The sequence below is a fragment of the Vipera berus genome (assembly GCF_964194415.1).
Source record: "Vipera berus genome assembly, chromosome: 11".
Taxonomy (NCBI): Eukaryota; Metazoa; Chordata; class Lepidosauria; order Squamata; family Viperidae; genus Vipera; species Vipera berus.
The window spans coordinates 312,951-330,036 of NC_138214.1; the positions used below are offsets into that span (position 1 = coordinate 312,951).

A 17,086-nucleotide genomic window follows, 5' to 3' on the forward strand; every position below is an offset into this window, starting at 1 on the left:
GCCGCGCAAGGATCACGCTGAGACCGGCTGTCACTCAAGCTCAGAGGTTTATTGAAGGACGCACAACCCGCGCTCCATCCCAACATCCCAACTTTCGCGCAGAAAATGCCTGGCTCAAAGCCAAACGGCCACACACACACGTGTGTGGGGTGAGGGGGGGAGGGGAAAACCGGCATCCAGGCACTGTGCCAGAGTAGTCCCCAACCACCCCACCCAAACGATGAGGGGGCTCCCAAGGGGGAAGAGGGATCAAGCTGCAAGGGGACCCTTCTGAGGTTCTGCCCCTCACTCCCCCAACCAGCCCCTGCCATTCCCCCTGTGCACTGAGCCTAGGAGGTTTCCAGCCTGGACTTTTCTTCCCAAAATGCTGTGTCATGTGGCAGAGAAGACCCTCCCACAAGCACTGAGTGGCCTCCCTTCCACCAGAGACGACACCATTCCCTCTCTCTCGAATGGCGTTGCTCTCTGAGAAGAAGCAAAGCAGCCGTGATTTACAGGATGAGTCCCTAAGAAAAGCACCTCGAAAGGAAGGCTTTTCCCTCAGAACAGTGTGGCTCCTGGTTCATGTGAAAAGCAAAGTCCTCCAGCCCAGAAGACTCTCTTGCTGCAGTAATGCAACTTCCAGAACTGCCAACGCCAACTCAAGGCTTCAGTTCTCCAGACAGAGGGAGGGAGAGAGAAGAGACCCTTTGGGATGGGAAAGGTCTGGCCAGACACCTCTGAGTTCACATCTTGCTTGCTGCAGTTCTTCAAAGCAGCTGGCTTCGGGGGGGGGGGGGAGCCCAGGGAATCCTACCCCAATGAGCTGCTCTAAGAGACTGTCCACCCCAAGGTGGCTGAGGAATCTAGAAGGTTTCACTGCGTGGTGCAGCCACTGCTTGGGAGGAACTCCTGCACGCAGGTGACCACAGCTCGGGAGAGGTAGGTCATGCTGCCAAACCTGCCACTCGGAGCACTGTCATAGAGCAGCTTGCAAATGCCAGTGGCCGGGTCCTTCTCCAGCATGTAATCATCGGCTCCCAGGATTTTCTGCTTGCAATACAAAAGAGAGTGTTATTGCCCAGAGGCCAAGGCCAAGTGCTCCCCCTCCAGGTAGAGGACAAAGGCAGCTTGTGTCTGCCGGAGACCCCACTCACTCCCTTTGGCTGGGTTTATGTTCCCATCTGCTCCAGCCACAGCGGAAAGCCAGAAGGCCCAAGTACTCTGTCCAGCAGGCCAAGATGTCCGCTTTCTGCCCGCTGGGTGGTGAGCAGCCATGCTCCAGAGACAGTGGCGTAGCGTGGGGGGTGCAGGGGGGGCCGGCCGCACCGGTTGCAACATCTGGGGGGGCGCACTCGCACTCGCAGCTCTCTGCCCCTGCCTGGCTCACTCACTCTCTCTCACTGCAGTGCTGGCTGTGCGAATCCGATCCGAGCCGCCGGGTCGCCGCCCACTGTGGAGGGGGGGGGGGTGCCAGGCGTGCGGTTAGGGGGCGCAAATTACTTGCCTTGCCCCGGGTGCTGACAACCCACGCTACGCCACTGTCCAGAGATATTCCTCCCTCAACAGCCAGGCCACACAGCCTGCCTTTTCTTCCTGGGCCAGGGAAGCCCCAGCAACAAGAGGCCCCAACCTGCTCTTGGCAGAACAAATCGTTTGCGACGTGCACAATCCGGTCCACGGCCACCAGGCCCCCGATGCTGGGGCCGTCGGCATCCGTCAGCAGCGTCAGGACCAGGATAGCTTCTACAAAGAGTTGCCGGTACTCAGGCTGAGGGACTCGGTTTAGCACGGACTCAACGTGGACTGCAAACTTGATTTCTCCAGGAGTCATCTATGGCCAAAGGAAGTCTCTTTTGAGTTTAGCTGTCCCTAAACTGCCCCCAACTGGGCTTCTTTGTAAGAAAGCAGCAGAGGAATGGACGGTTCCTGATAACCACAAGGCACCCAATCAAGGGCCAGAACAGTCTTCCTCAGAAGCCAGAAGGCCTTGTCTAGAGTAGCAGATAGGGCCATGAGGAACCCCCTTCAGGCACAATATTTGGGGAGCCAGACCCCCCCCCCTTTAGCATAAAGGGACAGTGCAGCCATTACCTCTCTGGTTGTGGAAGAAGGGAGAACAAACCCTTCAACGGAAAGCCCATGGCACTACAGGAGGGGAGGAGAAAGGCAGCGGTTACACTCTGGAGGCCCAGGGTGCGGTTTCCACAGGCCATTGAGACAAGAGGTCTCAGCTTTTCAGGTGAGACAGGAGGCCCAGCCTGCAGCCCCAATTCTGCCAGCTCCTGGCTCGTCCTCCGCGTCAGCTGATAGCAAACCTGGAGCTGCCTGCAGGAGCTGCTCAGCCTCAAGCCCAGAAGAGCGCTTTCGCTCAGGTGGCCAAATGGCTTGGACAGCAGTGCTACCCTGCAGCTGAGATGGGTGGGGGGAGCAGACGGGTGCCAGCCCCATCACCTTCTGCAGGATCCGCCAGACTTTCTGGTAGAACCCCACTGGGACCCTGTTGAGGGCCCCATCCAGCCGCCGCCTCCGCAGCCACTGCCCTTGACGCCCATCCTTGGTGGAGGAATCCTTGGGGGCCTGAGTGGGATCTCTTCCGCCTGGAGCCAGGGAGGATCTGGGCAACTGGAGAGGAACAGCCAGATGGTTGGCCATGCCTGCAGAAGCAGCCTGTGGCCAAGTAGCTCGGGAGGGAGGACTTGCCTGGGCAGGGCCTGCTCCATCTTCCAAGACATGCAGGGCTCCAGCCTGGAAAGAAAGAAAGATCAGTCGCAGCCCTCTTCAGAGACTGGTGGCAGCCACGGCCAGAGCGCAGGGAGGACGTGGTGCAAGAGCTGAGTAGACATACAAAACCATGGCCAGTTCTTCTGTTAAAAGCAAAGCTGTGAGAAAAATTAGTGAACACTCTTCTTTCAAAAGCCAGCATGAGGCAGGGGAGGGCTCTGGACCCTGAGAAACGACACCAAGCAAGCCCAGGCAGCTCCAGTCCAGATTGGCTGGCCCAGGGGAGGCGCAGGACCGTTCGTGAGGTGGCTCCCCTGGAGTCAGAAAGCAGGCAGGCATACCCAGCCCTGTATGGAGGCCTGTGGGCTGCCGCATGTGCCCCTCGCTTCCACTGGCTTCTTGGCCACCTCTGGGCAAGTGCCCCCAAGGAGCCCCTTCTCCTGGGGCCCTGGAATGCCCACTGCTACAGGCAGGGGGAAAGCTAGTTGTAAGGTGCCCGGCTGCCTCCACCACCTCCAGGACTGGCTGGGAAGGGAAGCTAAACCAAGGGGCCTCAACAGGGCTTCCACCAGTTCTGCCTTCTCCTCTGGACCCAATGCCAGGTAAACACCAGGCTGGTCACGGTCAGCCCACTCCTGCTCCCTTCACTCTGCCAGAAGCAGCAGCTGCATTTGCAACACTTTTGTCCTTCACCCATCCCACCCAAGACCCTCTATGACGTCTGCAGGTCGAGGCGCCCCTTCAAGAAAAGGGAGGGAGTCACAAGCCAGCTCCTCCTTGATTGGAGCACAGGGGGGTTCACCTTAATCTCAGACAAAGACCGCCTATGTCTATCCAGTTGCTGGAAGAGAAAAAAGGTGTTAGATGTGGAGAGGAAGCTGCTCTCCCTGGCACTAACACACACCCCATGGAAAAGCCCACCGGGAAGAAAGGAGCACATTTGCCCAGGCCGGGAAGTGACTAGAGGAGTTGGCTCAAAAATTCTGCCAGCCACCTTGAGTCCCTTTGGCTGCCACACAAGGGAAGGAAGCCCACGTCCCCATCTGGGGCTCAGCAGAGCAACTGTCTGCCAGGGTGGAGAAAGCTACAACTTTCCAGTGGACACGTGTTTACCCTCCTGCCTCTGAAATTAGCCTCCCCTGCCCGGGCAACGCCAGGCAGAGCAGCCCACCTGCTTGATCTCACTCTTGAGCTTGACAATGCCGGCGCGTTCTGACTTTGTTGCTCCCACAGCCCCAAACTCACGGATGGAAACCGCTGGGGTCAGGGTGGAATCCGTGGCCCGCACTGCAGGAACATCAGGCCCAAGACTCAGCATGCCAGCCTGGGTTCCTGGAGCTCCTTCAGCGGGTGGGTTCAGAGAGCTGGAGCTACAAGTCCCAGGACTCCCAAGCTGGTTGTATCCATTAGGGCTGAGCAGAGAGGACCCCTCCCAGCCCCCCCAACTCACCGCTTCTCTCCACACCGAATTCTTTGCCACTGAGGATGTGATGGAGAAGGTTCTTCATATGGGAAGGGCTGAGATTCATCAGGCTTTCAGCAGCTTCTTCATCTGAAGCCAAAGGAAGAGGAAAGGAGGAGCTGAACAACCCACCGTTTCTCTCACCCGCAGCCCATCCAAAAGGCCCTTCACTGCAGCCCTCTTCCCCCCGCCCCCCCCCCCAGCCACAAGTGCTTTCAGACACAGGAGGAGGCCTCCAATTGGCCAGCTGGCCTAGCAGCACCCGGGCTGGTCCCACGCACCTGAGCAACAGAGCGACTGGGCCAGCTCCATTGCCATCACCTGAATGATCAGCCCAACACGCAGGCGAAACATCTCCGCAAACAGGGCCGGCTGCGTCCGGATGTACATGGCAAGGTAGACCATGATCTCCTGCAGAGTGGGAGGAGCAGCGCTTAGCAGACCCGGCCACTGTAGGAACCCAGAGAAATGCCGGTCGTAGCTTACCTGCGTCAGGATGAAGAGGTTCACGTTCTTCTCACTGGCCTCGTCTATCAGCTGGGTGAGCTCCTCATAGGGCAGGGGACTGCGGAGGCAGGAGATTTTGAGGAGCCCACAGCCGGCTGCCTTGTATTTGAATGTTTACATTAGGTAACTATAGAATTGTTAACAACTGTTATAATGATACACTTTGTCTCTTTTTCTGTTTGTTTAAGCAATAAAAATATTTTTAAAAGATGGTAATCTAGCCAGAGTCTACAATCAGGCTGGGGACTCACACAGAGATGGTCTTCTCCCGAGGCTCTGGGGGCAGCCCCACAGTCAGGTGCTTCTGGTGCGACAAGAGGTCTGTGCAGGCCTAGAGAGAGAAGCTCGTCAAGCAGGGAGGGCCACACAGGGCTGCCTCGGGAAGAAGGGAAGGCACAGAGCCCGGTCAGTCCAGGTCAAGGTCCATTACCTCGTCCAGGGCCTCCACCTTCTTCTTCAGGATGCCAGAGATGTAGCGGATCAGGGCCCATTGGCGAGTCGCCCCAACTTTGCCATAGAGCTCTACCAGGAGACCCTTGATGGTGGCCCCTCTGGTGCCGTGGATCTCAGTGTCCCAGTCGGCCCCCCTGAAAGTGCAACTGAAGCTGGTTAGAGAAAGGGGCTCTTCAGGGCAGTAGCGGGCACCCAGCTTGCCAAGCAAGCAGCCTGCTTGGGGAGCAGCCCAATGGAACTGGCGCTGCAGTTGTTGTTGAGGCTGCTGCAGGCAGGGCTGGTGTAACACAGAAGTCCAGGCTGCTGGGAATGGGCTTCCTCCTGAGTAGCCTCCCTTCTGCCTTTGCCATGGATCATTGCAGGAACCACAGGGAGATTTCTTCCCTTCAAGAGGAGCCCCCTTGCTGCAGAGTTGTGGACAGGGGCTGGCATTTGCAAATGCTGCAGGAACAGTTATCTAGGGCGAGTCTCCCTCCCTCCCTCCGTGGGGCTGCAAGGTGAAAAGAAGGGGAAAGAGCTCTGCCTGGTTCCTACTTGAGGCTGTGCAGCAGATGGAGGCAGCTGGCCTGGTCCTGCAGTGTCTGGCATTCACGGAGCTGGTCCACCAAGGCCTGGCAGTCCACCTTCCCGCTTGCTTCCTTGGGGAGACAAACCTTGCCAGGGAGGACGGAAAACTTGTGGAAGAAAGACAACAGGAGGATTGGGGGAAAAGTTGTCTCTTTGATCAGCTCATCACTGGAGTTTACAAGGACAGAGAGATGCGGCTTAAACACTTTATGCATCTGAAAGGAGGAGAAGGTGCAAACATCGCCCAGGGCCACCAGTCTTCCACTGACCAGCTAGCAAACAGAAGCTTGGGGGGAGCTTTTGATGGCTCCTGGTAGGGCTAGAACACCCCCCTCCTGTTGCTCTGGGCTATGGAAGCAGTCCAAGGAGACGGGACACCATTCAGGAACCTCACCTGGGCGTCCTGGTTTGGGGGCGAACCCAGCAAGTGAACAGATGGCTGACCATCCAGGAGAAGCTTGGAGGGTATGTACAGGTTGATGTCTGCAGCAGAGACAGAAACAACGCCCTCACCTTCAGGGATGTGGCACGGTTGGCTGCTTGCTGGGCAGAGCGACCAGCCATCAGAGCTCAGGAGATGAGGAGGGTCTTTAGGGTAAGGGGCCTTTCCCCGTCACCTCAATGTGCTACGCATGGCTATTATTAGAGGCAGATGCTCACTCTCCATGTGCATCTCCTTTGCCTTCGACATCAGGGACAGGAGGTCCTGGGTGCTGTGGACAGCAGCACGGAAGCGATTCAGCCCCCCCTTTTGAGCTGGGGGTGGAAGGCTGACTTTCGAGGTGGGTTGATGGAGAAGCTGGTCGAGGTATTGGGCAACATCATCACAGAGGTCAGCTGCAAGGAGAGGAGCAACAGGGAGAAAACCTTAGACCAGCCCAGAGGAGCAGAACTGCCTGTCCAGAGGGCTCCTGGCCAAACCAAAGGATGGCCTGGGGGTGTGCCTGTGCAAGCCCCAAAAAGCCCAGCCAGCAGATAAGCCCCTATTGTGAGGCCTGCAAGATGGCTGATGGTGCCAGCCAGGCCAGTCCCTGATAAAGCAGGGGAGGAGCACCATTTCATGCCCCCCTCAAAGATGTCAAAAGAGCCACAATGGCCCCTTCCACATGCCTGGGGCCACCAACTGGGCACCGTTGGTCAGCAAATGATCGCAAAGCCATTTTTCCACAAGGAAAGCTGCTTGACACCCATCCAGGTTTCATTGCTAGAGCCACACACACCTCCCCGAAGAGGTCCGATCATCTCCCACAATTCGTAGGCTGAGAGTGCCTGAGTGATGCTCACACATTTCTCCGAGGCTGCCTGGGTGATTCACCACCACACCGGGCCCTATTCAGCACCAACACCCAGCCCATGACCTTCCCACATGCAGCAGCCCAGAGGGTGAAGCATTTGCCCCAACTGCAAACATACAGCATCCATGCCAGTATTCAGAGGTGGTACGGAGGGGTGACCACAGGCTGGTTACAGACATTGTTACAATGGGGTGATGAGTCCAGAGGAGAGGTGGAGGAGGAGGAGGAGGAGGAGGGTGTTTGTGGCAGCAGGAGAAGCCAGCAGAGATGTCTGTCGTTGCCCGGGAGAGCTCCAGAGGGGAAATGGGGAGCACACCTTTTGCCCGCTTTCCCACCTGGCTTAGGGGCAGTGAAGTCCTGGCAGAGACAATTTGATGGCTTTATAGGGAAGCTGTTTGGAGATGCATTTGGTCAGGTGGAAAAAACCCTCCTGGGACAACCAGCAGGTTTTTCATCCAAGACCCGCCTAGCGGCAACGCGTCACCATAATTGGTTGTTGCCTCTTCCATCCCGGCCCAGGGAGGCCCCAGTTTAACAGGGACACCCTGCCTTGTCTGCCTTTGGCTCCCCCAGTTGAGCAGAAAGAGAGCCAGGAGCTCTCTTGGCGTTCAGCCTTCTTGGGGTTCCTCAGTGTGTGTATGTTGAGGGGACATCTTGAGATTTGTCGTGGAACCCTTACTGGAAACCCCGCTCCCCACTCTCCCTTTTGGCCTTCTCTCCAGGATGGTTCCTCAGAGTAGCTCCCCACATGAGCCAGGATGGTGCCCCCTTCCCTCTTCAGCCTGGGCACGCAGAGCCACGGCCGGAAGGGGCAGCACCTTCGGAGGGAGGGGTGGAGGTTAATTCCTGTGGACTGACAACCGTGAGTTACGCTCCAGCGAGGAGGCTGTTGTTACTGTCTGGATTAAGAGGTCCGGCATTCCTGACCACCGCACACTCAAGTGCAGGAAGCAGGGGCGGTCCCATCTCCTTACCATCTTCTGCCAACTGAAAGCCATGCATCCAGTCCTCAGGGTCTAAATCTCTGAAGCTCTCAAGGCTGAGCCCATAGTCATCGGCATAAAGCTTACCCTCCAGCCCGGCATCCATGAAGCTGAGGTGAGTGCGGCATGAAGTGGTGAGAAAGTCAGACAACCTACCAGTCTGGATCCTGCAGTAGCCAAAGCAGAGGGAGAGGGACAGGTGGGAAGAGTCCCCGTGCCAGAGGGGGCAACATCCCCTCCTCCGAGGGAGCCCCCTTGAGCTCATCACCTCAAATTTCCCATGAGCACTTCTGTACCAGGTGGGGAGCCAGAGCTGCCCCAGGAGGAAAAGGCCCCTTCGCTTACCTTGCCCCTCCAAAATACCCATCCTGCAACTTCTGCAGCGTAGCCAAGATAGCTGGGTGGAGGTTGGCCCCTGTTTCATCTTTGCAAAAGGGAAAAAGCAGCCCAGGGTTGGTGACTCTTCAGAGGAAGGCCAGGCAAACTGTGCCTGGCCAGGCTCGCCACTCCTCCCCCTTTGGAAGCCCAGCCCTCCACCACGCAGGCAACGCACCAAGCATGGTCTGCGAGATGGGGAAGGTGATGGTGGGGCGCCCCGTCATGCCCCAACGGCTGCACAGGTAGGAAAGGTCTGTCCGCAGCATCTCCACAATCATCCGGTTGTCCAGAGCCAGGTAGAACTGCTGCTGGTCGATGAACTGCAGGGACGGGCAGGATGGATGATGCCGATGAGAGAAGAGAGGGGGGGGGGAGAGAGGGAGGCTCCCAAGGAGAAGGGCAGTGTACTGCTGGGGGTGGGGGAGAAAGCCCCTCCCCTCAATCAGCAGGGGTTCATACAAGAGCTGCTGGGGCTTAAAGGGAGGGGGGTTTGTGGGATCTATGTGTCGAATGTGCTCTGGCTCTGCTCCAGGAGAAAAGTGAGGAACTGCCAGGTTCTTTAGCTAGCCTCACCTGACAATACAAGCAACCTCCCCATACACCAATAAGGTTCTCCAATGCCCTGGAGGCAGCTTCCTGCTGCTGCCCCCCCCCCCAAGGAGCATGGCTTTGCCCTCTCCCCTCACCAACCTCAGGGGTGAAAGCAAAGATGTTGTCCCGGATGTCGTAAAACTTGGAAGTTGCAAGCACCCCCATGTGTCGGAGGGGGCGCCCACTGAGGCCCAGGCGCTTGTTGCGGCCTGTCGAGAGAAGGGACAGCTGGCTCAGCTGCAGAAGCACCCTCCCCCCCCTACATTCATCCTGCATTGCCAGTTACACCTGCAGCTGGTCAAGAGCCTCCATCCACCTGGAGGCAGAAGAGAGCAAGAGTCTGGTGGTCAATCATGGAGGACCCGGAACCCTCCCCCCACTGCCCCAACCACCACCAGCAAGACTCTGGGGAGAGTGGGGGTGGGGAAGGGGTCTCTCAAATCTTCTGTTGGGCTCACCCAGGCGGGCATAGATGTAGCTGAGGATCCTGGCTGGCTGAATTCGGATGGGGTGGACTTCGGCCACTGTCTCCACCAGAATGCCCTCCTTGCTCAGGATGGCCCGGATGGCCTCCGTCTCTGCCAGGAGGCACACTAGCCAGGAGAAAGGAGGGTGGGGTCAGGGCAGACCTGCAGGCTTGGAGGGGCCCTGCCCGGAGGCCCTGGCGGTTGCTGGCTGCCCAGGCTAGGCGACGGGGGCTGGCCCACGGCAAGCACTCTCCAGATCACCCAGAACCCCTCCAGAGCAACCACCTTCCACACCCGCCTCCATTTTGTAGGAAATCCACGCTGGCAATCCCATGCTTCCTCACCCTGCACCACCACCACCGGCTTGGGAATGGTTGAAAACCGGCGGTTCAGAGGGTCAATTTCTCCCGGAGCCAGGAATCCCTGTGGGGAGAGGCATGGAGCTGGATTATGGCAAGGGTTCAGTTGTTTCCCCCCCCCCTCCAGGCTCCACCTGGTCTCTTTGGGAAGGCCACCCACAAAATCCAGAGGAAAAGCCTGTTTCTGCTACTGGGTGGACAGAGGTATACTGCTCCTGATGGTGCAGGTTTCATTGCACTGAGCAAGCCTTGCTGGGATACCTGATGCTGATCTGGGGAGGCCCAGAGAAGCCAGCTGCAAGGTGTGTAGAGCAAACCTATGCAAGCCCCCCTGGGGTGATCAAGTGCCTGGTCTAAGCTGGCATCCGGGGAAGCTACAAGCAGGCGGCTTTGTGCTGAGCTAGGCCTGGCGAGGGGGCCGTGGAGATTCTCTTTGTCACCCACCGAGAGCTTCAGGTGACGCCAAGGCAAGGATGGGGCTGAAGCTCACCTCTGCCATGAGGCAGCCCAGGATGTAGAGGGACTGGGCCCACATCAGTGGCAGCTTGCCCACGGGCAGGCGATCCACGGTGTGGGGGTGGCTGTATTCCTCCTCAACCTATCAGGACAGATTGCAGAAGCAGAAAAAGGCCAGGAGCTGCAGATTAGTTACACCTGCACGGCCGGATCCACCCTCTTAAGGAAACACAAAAGCCAGGGAATGCACAGTTCTCAGGGATTGACTGAAAATCTATTACAGAAGCTTCCAGTTTAGATGCTTTCAAAGAAGGGCCCACTTCAAATATGTTAAGACAGTTTTGTCTGTTAATTTGCATCCAGAAAAAAAATTGGGCCTGGAAGATATAAACGTATCCGTTAAACACTAGTCCTAGTTGGGCCCTTGGATGCTTGTCCATCTCGCCTCCACAGGAGTTGCCAGAGGCAGGCAGGCATCTCTTCTCGGGGGGGGGGGGGGGGGGCTCCTTTTCCCCCCGTTTGCTGACCTTCTCCAGGGGGACGCAGTAGAGCTCTGGTACCAGCCGCACCCCGTTCTTCCCCTTGATCAGGACCCCTTCAAGAGCTTCGCGATACTCCTGCACCTGGAAAGAGGTGTGGGGACTGTCAGGCGTGGGGTTTGGGTTAGCAAAGGCCCAGGCTGGCGCAGGTCTTGGCCAGCCCCACTCCAGCCCAACACTCTGCCCAGCTCCACCTGCTCCACATTGCCGCTGAAGAGGCCGTCAATGATCAGGTAGGTCCAGAAAAGCGGCCACTCGCACTCTATGTTCTCGAAGAGCTTGAGCTCTGCAGGCTCGTAGTAGAGGCGCTGGGGATCCTGCGAGGGACGGCAGGAGGGTGATCAGTGGAAGCGGATGGGAACAGCATCTCGCTTCCTTTCTCCAAGGCAACTGGGCAGAACAGCACAAGGGCAGAGGAGCCTCCGCTCAAGAAGCTGCAGAGGGCACAACCCACTTTCCAAATATTAACCCGTCTTGCTGCTTTTTAAAAAAACAATATATCTCTGATCCCAAAACAAACCACATTTCTCCTTGCAATAAAATGTTGCCAACTGCTCAAAAAAGCACAGGTCAACTTCCGCCCGCCCTGTTCAGCCCTGACACTCAATGGCTTCGCTTCTGTTGCAGGCAGCTTCCACTCTAAAAACGTAAAGGCTCCACCTGGCTGCGTGTGGGGCCCGGCCTTTGCCAAGCAACGTCCTGTAACCGACTGCCCGGGAGACTCCGATCTAGGCAAGGCCTCTTGGGGCCTGGAACTGGCATGCTGGAGCTTACCTCCTTGGGGGTTCTGTAGCCATCGCGGAGGAACCGGCAACAACCGTAACGGCCCTGAGAGCAAGAGGGACACGTCAAGCCCTTGGCGAGCCAAAGGAGCAGCAGCTGAACTGGCTGCACCGCAGCCTGGCCACCCAGGGCCGAAGCGCTTGCCTGCAGCTTGGCAATGATCTCCTCCTTGGTCTTCTCCACCACGTCCGTGTCCTCCACCGCAAACGCCGGGTAAGAAATGACCGAGAGGAGGCTGGCATCTATCTCCTTGGAAGTGGAGGCCCTCGGCAGCATGGAGTGCAGAATTGACTGCCGAGACAGAACCAAAGGACACTGTGCAAGACAGGCCAGCAGCTTGCAGCCTTTCAGGCAACTGGCAGTGCCCATGTGCTCCGGGTGCAACACAGGACACACCCCAGAGCAGAGGCAGACTGGGGGCCTGGCCAAGAGGCCCTGTGAAGTGGGAGCCTCCGTCAGTCTCAGCTACCTTCGACCCCTCCCTCTGCTCCCCTCAATCCAAGGCCTCCTGGAGGCGGGGCTCATGCTGCCCCTCACCTGGCAATGCTGCACCTCGTCTGGCAAGACGTGGATCACCGACTGGGGACCCCCCTTGGCGCCAAAGAGGTCGAGTTCGTCCAAGGCCTCCAGCGCTGCCTGAAAAGCATTTGGAGACAATGTACAGCTGGGCACAGTCCCTGTTTACCGATACTGAAATTTCTGGCACGCCAAAAGATTTAGGAAACAGTCTAAAGGAATCGCCTCCCGGCAGAAGCACCGGCATCAGATGCTCCTGGCCTGGGAGTCCTGCGGCTCCCTAAAATTGGGAATAGCTTTGGGGACAGCCAGGTTTTGCGGAATCTGCCCTCCACCTGCTGAGCCACGAAAAGCCTACTGGGCATGCTGCTTGTTGCTCCACAATGGGCTTGAGCCGCTCCAGCAGCCCAGGGCTCCCCTCACCTTTGCCATGCCCACCGAGCTGGCATTCAGTTCCGTAATTCCTTGGTTTGTCTTGTCGCCACGTTCCCATATCCCAAAGTCCTGCCAAACAACATGGACGTGTTGATGATGCTGGAAGACACGGAAGGCTCTGGCTCTTGGCGGTGAGGTCCAGAGCCTTCAGCTGCCGAGCCAGGCACCAGAGGAAAGCAGCCCGGCAGAGGACAAGCTGGTCTGCCCAAAGTGGGTGCCCAGCCTGGCTACCAAATTGTGCCCCACCTGGCTTGGCTTCCTCCCCTTTCCCTGGGAAAGTGGCTGTGCCTTTTCAGCCAGGTAGAAGCTTTCCTCCGGTTTCCTCTGCTGGATCCCAGCTGGCTGAAGAGGCCCTTGGACTTCAAATACCCCAATGTTCTTGCCAATTAACGCCGTTCCTCACTAAGCTTGCCCCTGGAGGCACGGCTGCCCACAGCTCCCCCTCCCTCCTGGGTTCCCCAGAGCACCAGGCTGTGCGCCGCTCACCGCAGTCTTGTAGGCAGTCTCGATGTAGAAGATGAGATTTTGGACAAAGCTGACTTCATCGAGGCTGTGGATGATGTGAAGCCCTGGAAGACAGAAGATGCGAGGCACAGCCTGGGGGGGGCGCTCCCTCCCAGGTGCTCTGCCAGAGGGAAGCCGGGGGTGTCCCGTCTCTGTGCCCCTCCCTGCCCTGAAGACATGATCGCAGGAGGTCTTACCGGAGGCCGTCATCTGGGCCAGCATTAGCAGATAGAGGGAAGTGGCGTCCAGCTGCAGGTGGCCCCACTGGTCATCCCCCACCACAGTGGCACAGCTGCGGGTGTTGTACTTGGCGTGCAGGCAGTCCTTGGGGCTCTGGCTGTACTTGAAGTCCTCCACTTTGTCCACCTGGGCAAAAAGCATGTGGCCAACAGGAGCTGGCTGCGCTGTCCTTTGGCCTCAGCCAGTGGCCTGGCAAGCCAGCTGTTAGTCTGTAGAGGGCCAGGAATGAGCCTGGCCGAAGCCTAGGAGCCCACCTTTGCCAGGGGCCAGAGTGGCACAGCCCCTGCCAGCTGTGCTACCCTTCTGGAGCCCTACCTGCCGCACCATGCACTGCAGGAGGCCCCTCATCAACTTCACCACGCTCTGCAAGAGGAGGAAAGGGGAGAGTGGTGCGAGCAGGAAAGGGGAGAGTGGTGCTCGGAGGGCGGCCAAAGAGGCGAGGTGACCTTTCTGAGGTCCAGCTTGTAACCCGAGCTGGCTCATCTGCTGCAGCCTGTTCTTTGCTTGCTGATGCAGCCTGGCTGTTGACACCCAGGGTCTCTAGGCGCCGGTATGGGGCACAGGGCAACCTATCTCCCTCCCCTCCCACTTGTCTTGCCCTCATAAACAGAAGCCTCCAAAGGGCAAGGCAGCTGAGACAGCGGAAGGACACTTGGCCTGGCACTCGGGTTCACTGGGCCGACTCCAGCCAGTTGTTCACTGACACCCCGGCCTCCAGGGTGGGTGAGGAACAGGGACAGACTCGGTGTTGCATAGCAGCCGCCCCCACCCCAGGTCCAGGTGAGGACCAGTGGGAAGCCCTGGCCCCAAGATCCAGTGTTACAAGCCTGACCTTTACAGGCAGGAGATAAGATTACTGGGGTCACTGCAGGCCATTCCTGGTGCCAGGAAGGAGGCCCGATTGTCCAAGGATTCCCTCTTTCTAGCAGTTCAGGCAGGCCCACTTGCTCCCGGGAAGCTCTTTTGGAGGAGAGACCCTTCCCCTTCTGCAGGACTCCTGGGGGCCACAGGGCAGTGCTGCAGCTCTTGCTCCCCAAGAAAGGGAGTGTCTATCCCCCAAATCTCACCAGTTTAAGGCGTCCTCGCATGGAAACGTGTAAGATACGCACCTCGCCTACTCAGCCCCAAGGCGGAAGAAATGTGTAACAGGTGCTAAGAAAGCAAAACCCCACCAGCTCCTTTCCAACCTATCCACAAGAGGGGTTTGGGTGTTGGCTGGGAGCTATTCTAGATCGGCTGGTGACAGAGGAGGAGGAGGAGGAGGAGGGCTTTGCCACACAGCCCCCCCTCCCCTCTCCATTGCAGGCTGTACCTGCTCCAGCTCATACGCTTTCGCCTTGTCCTCATCACGGTCAGCATTCTTCCGGTAGGCCAGCCCCAGTCCCCACACAGCCAGGATGCTGTAGACATTGTCTCGGACCCAGGCGTCTGGGTGGTCGCAGCTGGCAGGAAGCAACCCTGTAACTGGATTCTGGGGCCAAAAGCGGGGCAGGGTTGGGGGGGAGAGAAGGGCAGACTGCTTAAAAAGAAAGTCTCAGAGGACTAGAGACCAGCACAAGTGGTTGCAATTAAAGCCTGTTGACCAGTTTCTGACCTCCCACCTCCTATGGATGTCTGGGTCCTTGTGATCCTGCAGCCAAGGTCAGATCCACAGCACACTTGGTGAGCAAGGCAGATCAGAGTTGCCTAGAAGGTGCCCTTGATTTTGACCCTGCAGACCAAGGAGCCACCGGGACCCTCTTTCAGAGGCTGCTGACCAAGCAAACCTCCTCAGGACAATCCCAGCAGAGGCAGCCCCAGAAGCTGCTCAGGCCAACATCTAGACAGCCACCAACAAATGGGGAGGGGGAAGATTCTGGGCCAACTGGAGCTTGCTCAAAGTAGCCCCACCCTTTCAAATGCTTTCACCCTTTTCACAGATTCTGCCAAGAGACTCAGCTTGCAAATAACCACTTCATTGGACTCCCCAGACCTTTGCAAGGTAGGAGTTCAGCCCACTGACCGGTGATGGCTGCTGAAAACACTCAGCCGGGATCCTTGTTGGCTCTTTCCCTCCCCTCCGTGGGCTCTGCCACCTGCTGCCCCAGCGCCTGAATGTACAGCTCTCCTGGCTGGCAACAGCCTTATGGCATCACTTCTGGCCTTGCTCTGCCAGCCTCCCTTCCCTTGCAGTTTAGGGAGCAGGGAAGCCTGGCACTGCTTCAGTCCTGCCCATTCATGAGATGAGTCTCTGGCCCCTCTTCCTCCTTTGGGAAAGGAGGCCTGGAGAGTCCCCTCCCCAGTGGGTATCCTTGACTCACACTCTCTAACAGATTAAAAAAGGCCAAACAGGGAAGGAATTATCAGAAAACCCTCCGATCTCCAAGCAGCGCTTTGGAGGCCGGGAACCGGAGGCTGCGCGGCGCCCGCAACCCCGCGGAACTGGAAAGTCCGGCTGGCGGAGACCGAAAAGCCGCGAGGCAGCGGGCAGGGGGGGGGGGAAGGCGGTGAGGTTTGCCCGTTCGCTCGTTGCCACCGAGGGCTCACCTGGTGCCCGAGGATGGTCTGTTGCACCAAACGGGCGTAGCCATCGAGCCGCACCCCGGAGTTGCTCCTGCTCCGCATGGCTGTGCTCCTCGACCCCGCCGAGGCTGCCTCTCCAGAGCCCAGAGCTCCGACACTCGCCCGGCACGGCCTGCCCCGCCCAGTTCCCGCCCCGCTGCCGGCCGGCAGCAGCTGCGCCCCCTCCTCCTTTCTAGCCCCTGCTGGAGTGAGGAGGACGGGTCGCCGGCTGGAAGCCCCCCTCCCCACGCAGCGGAGAAAGGGTTAACTGCGTCTCCCGGGCAGTCCTGGAAGCCCCGTAAGCCAGCAGGTTTCGCGTTCCCGCTCGCTTTGGGGGCGGAGGAAGACGCCCCTCGCCGAAAGAGTACAAAGAGGAGCCCCTGGTGCGGCGAAGACCTGTTTCCAGCGGCTTGTGGGGCCGCCTGTTGCGGGACCGCGAAGACTAGCGCCCTGCCAGGACCTGCCGCCGCCTCCAGCGCTCTTTCGGAAGTTTACTTCTTGGGAGCCGGCGGGGAGTAGGAGTGCGCCGCCTGCTGCTGAGAGCGGGAGCTGCACCTTTCCTCGCAAAGGAGATTGGAACTTGTTTAGGTTCCGAGTTGGCGACGATCTTCCCCTCTTTCGCGGCTGGCGAACTTTAAACGCGACGAAGGGAGGCGAGCCAGAGATTAAGAGCGGGATGGTCGGCAGGTTACCTCTAGGCGAGGAGTTTCGCTGAACTGAGAGGATGCCGGTTTCTTGGCAGAAAGCTAGCAGTCGGGACAGGATGGATTTTCAACTTCGGAGCCATTTCTTCCTGTTCCCTTTCCCACGTGTTTTTGGCCACATTGCGGTCCACGTGAGGTCATTGGAAAGGCTATTTGTAATATTGGTGTTTATTTCCATTTCAGAGCTCAGGGAGAGATTAAATGTGGGGCTAATGAACTTTTTGGCAGTGCCCATTTTCAAAACCCTGCCCTTCTTGCAACGTGAGCCAATAACCCTGGAATATAGCAAAAAGATAACTGGAATAACAGGCAAGTTTGGCCTTGGAGTACAAAATGAAGCAGGGCACAGGCTGATAGAATTTTGTCAAGAGAATACGATGGTCATAGCAAACACTCTTTTCCAACAACCCAAGAGACGGCTCTACACATGGACATCACCAGACGGTCAACACAGAAATCAGATTGACTATATGCTCTGCAGCCAAAGATGGAGAAGCTCTATACAGTCAGTAAAAACAAGACCAGGAGCTGACTGTGGCTCAGACCATGAGCTTCTCGTTGCAAAAATTAGGCTTAAATTGAAGAAAGTAGGGAAAAGCGCTA

At 57.9% G+C, this 17,086-nt stretch overlaps 1 protein-coding gene across 3 annotated transcripts; it reads right to left on the reverse strand.

The window, feature by feature from the left end:
* Nucleotides 1-28: 28 nt before the first annotated feature.
* PHKA1 (phosphorylase kinase regulatory subunit alpha 1) lies at nt 29-16,757 on the reverse strand. Of its 3 annotated transcripts, none has more exons than XM_081336886.1 (32): nt 15,765-16,757; nt 14,551-14,709; nt 13,554-13,601; nt 13,196-13,364; nt 12,981-13,063; nt 12,483-12,563; nt 12,081-12,179; nt 11,688-11,834; nt 11,535-11,588; nt 10,955-11,077; nt 10,749-10,844; nt 10,256-10,363; nt 9,751-9,829; nt 9,398-9,532; nt 9,039-9,148; nt 8,524-8,668; nt 8,316-8,394; nt 7,962-8,137; nt 6,353-6,529; nt 6,087-6,175; nt 5,660-5,799; nt 5,103-5,259; nt 4,924-5,003; nt 4,652-4,730; nt 4,447-4,576; nt 4,154-4,255; nt 3,875-3,990; nt 3,506-3,544; nt 2,434-2,727; nt 2,074-2,127; nt 1,613-1,813; nt 29-1,029 (listed from the first exon to the last, which is right to left on the reverse strand). In XM_081336886.1, exons 1-32 carry the CDS (start codon nt 15,840-15,842, stop codon nt 856-858), a joined length of 3,801 nt encoding a protein of 1,266 aa, XP_081193012.1. In that variant the 5' UTR covers nt 15,843-16,757; the 3' UTR covers nt 29-855. The 3 variants fall into 3 exon arrangements, with proteins under 3 accessions (XP_081193012.1, XP_081193010.1, XP_081193011.1); XM_081336884.1 differs by having other exon boundaries at nt 1,487-1,813; XM_081336885.1 differs by having other exon boundaries at nt 4,447-4,730.
* Between the last annotated feature and the right edge of the window lie 329 nt (nt 16,758-17,086).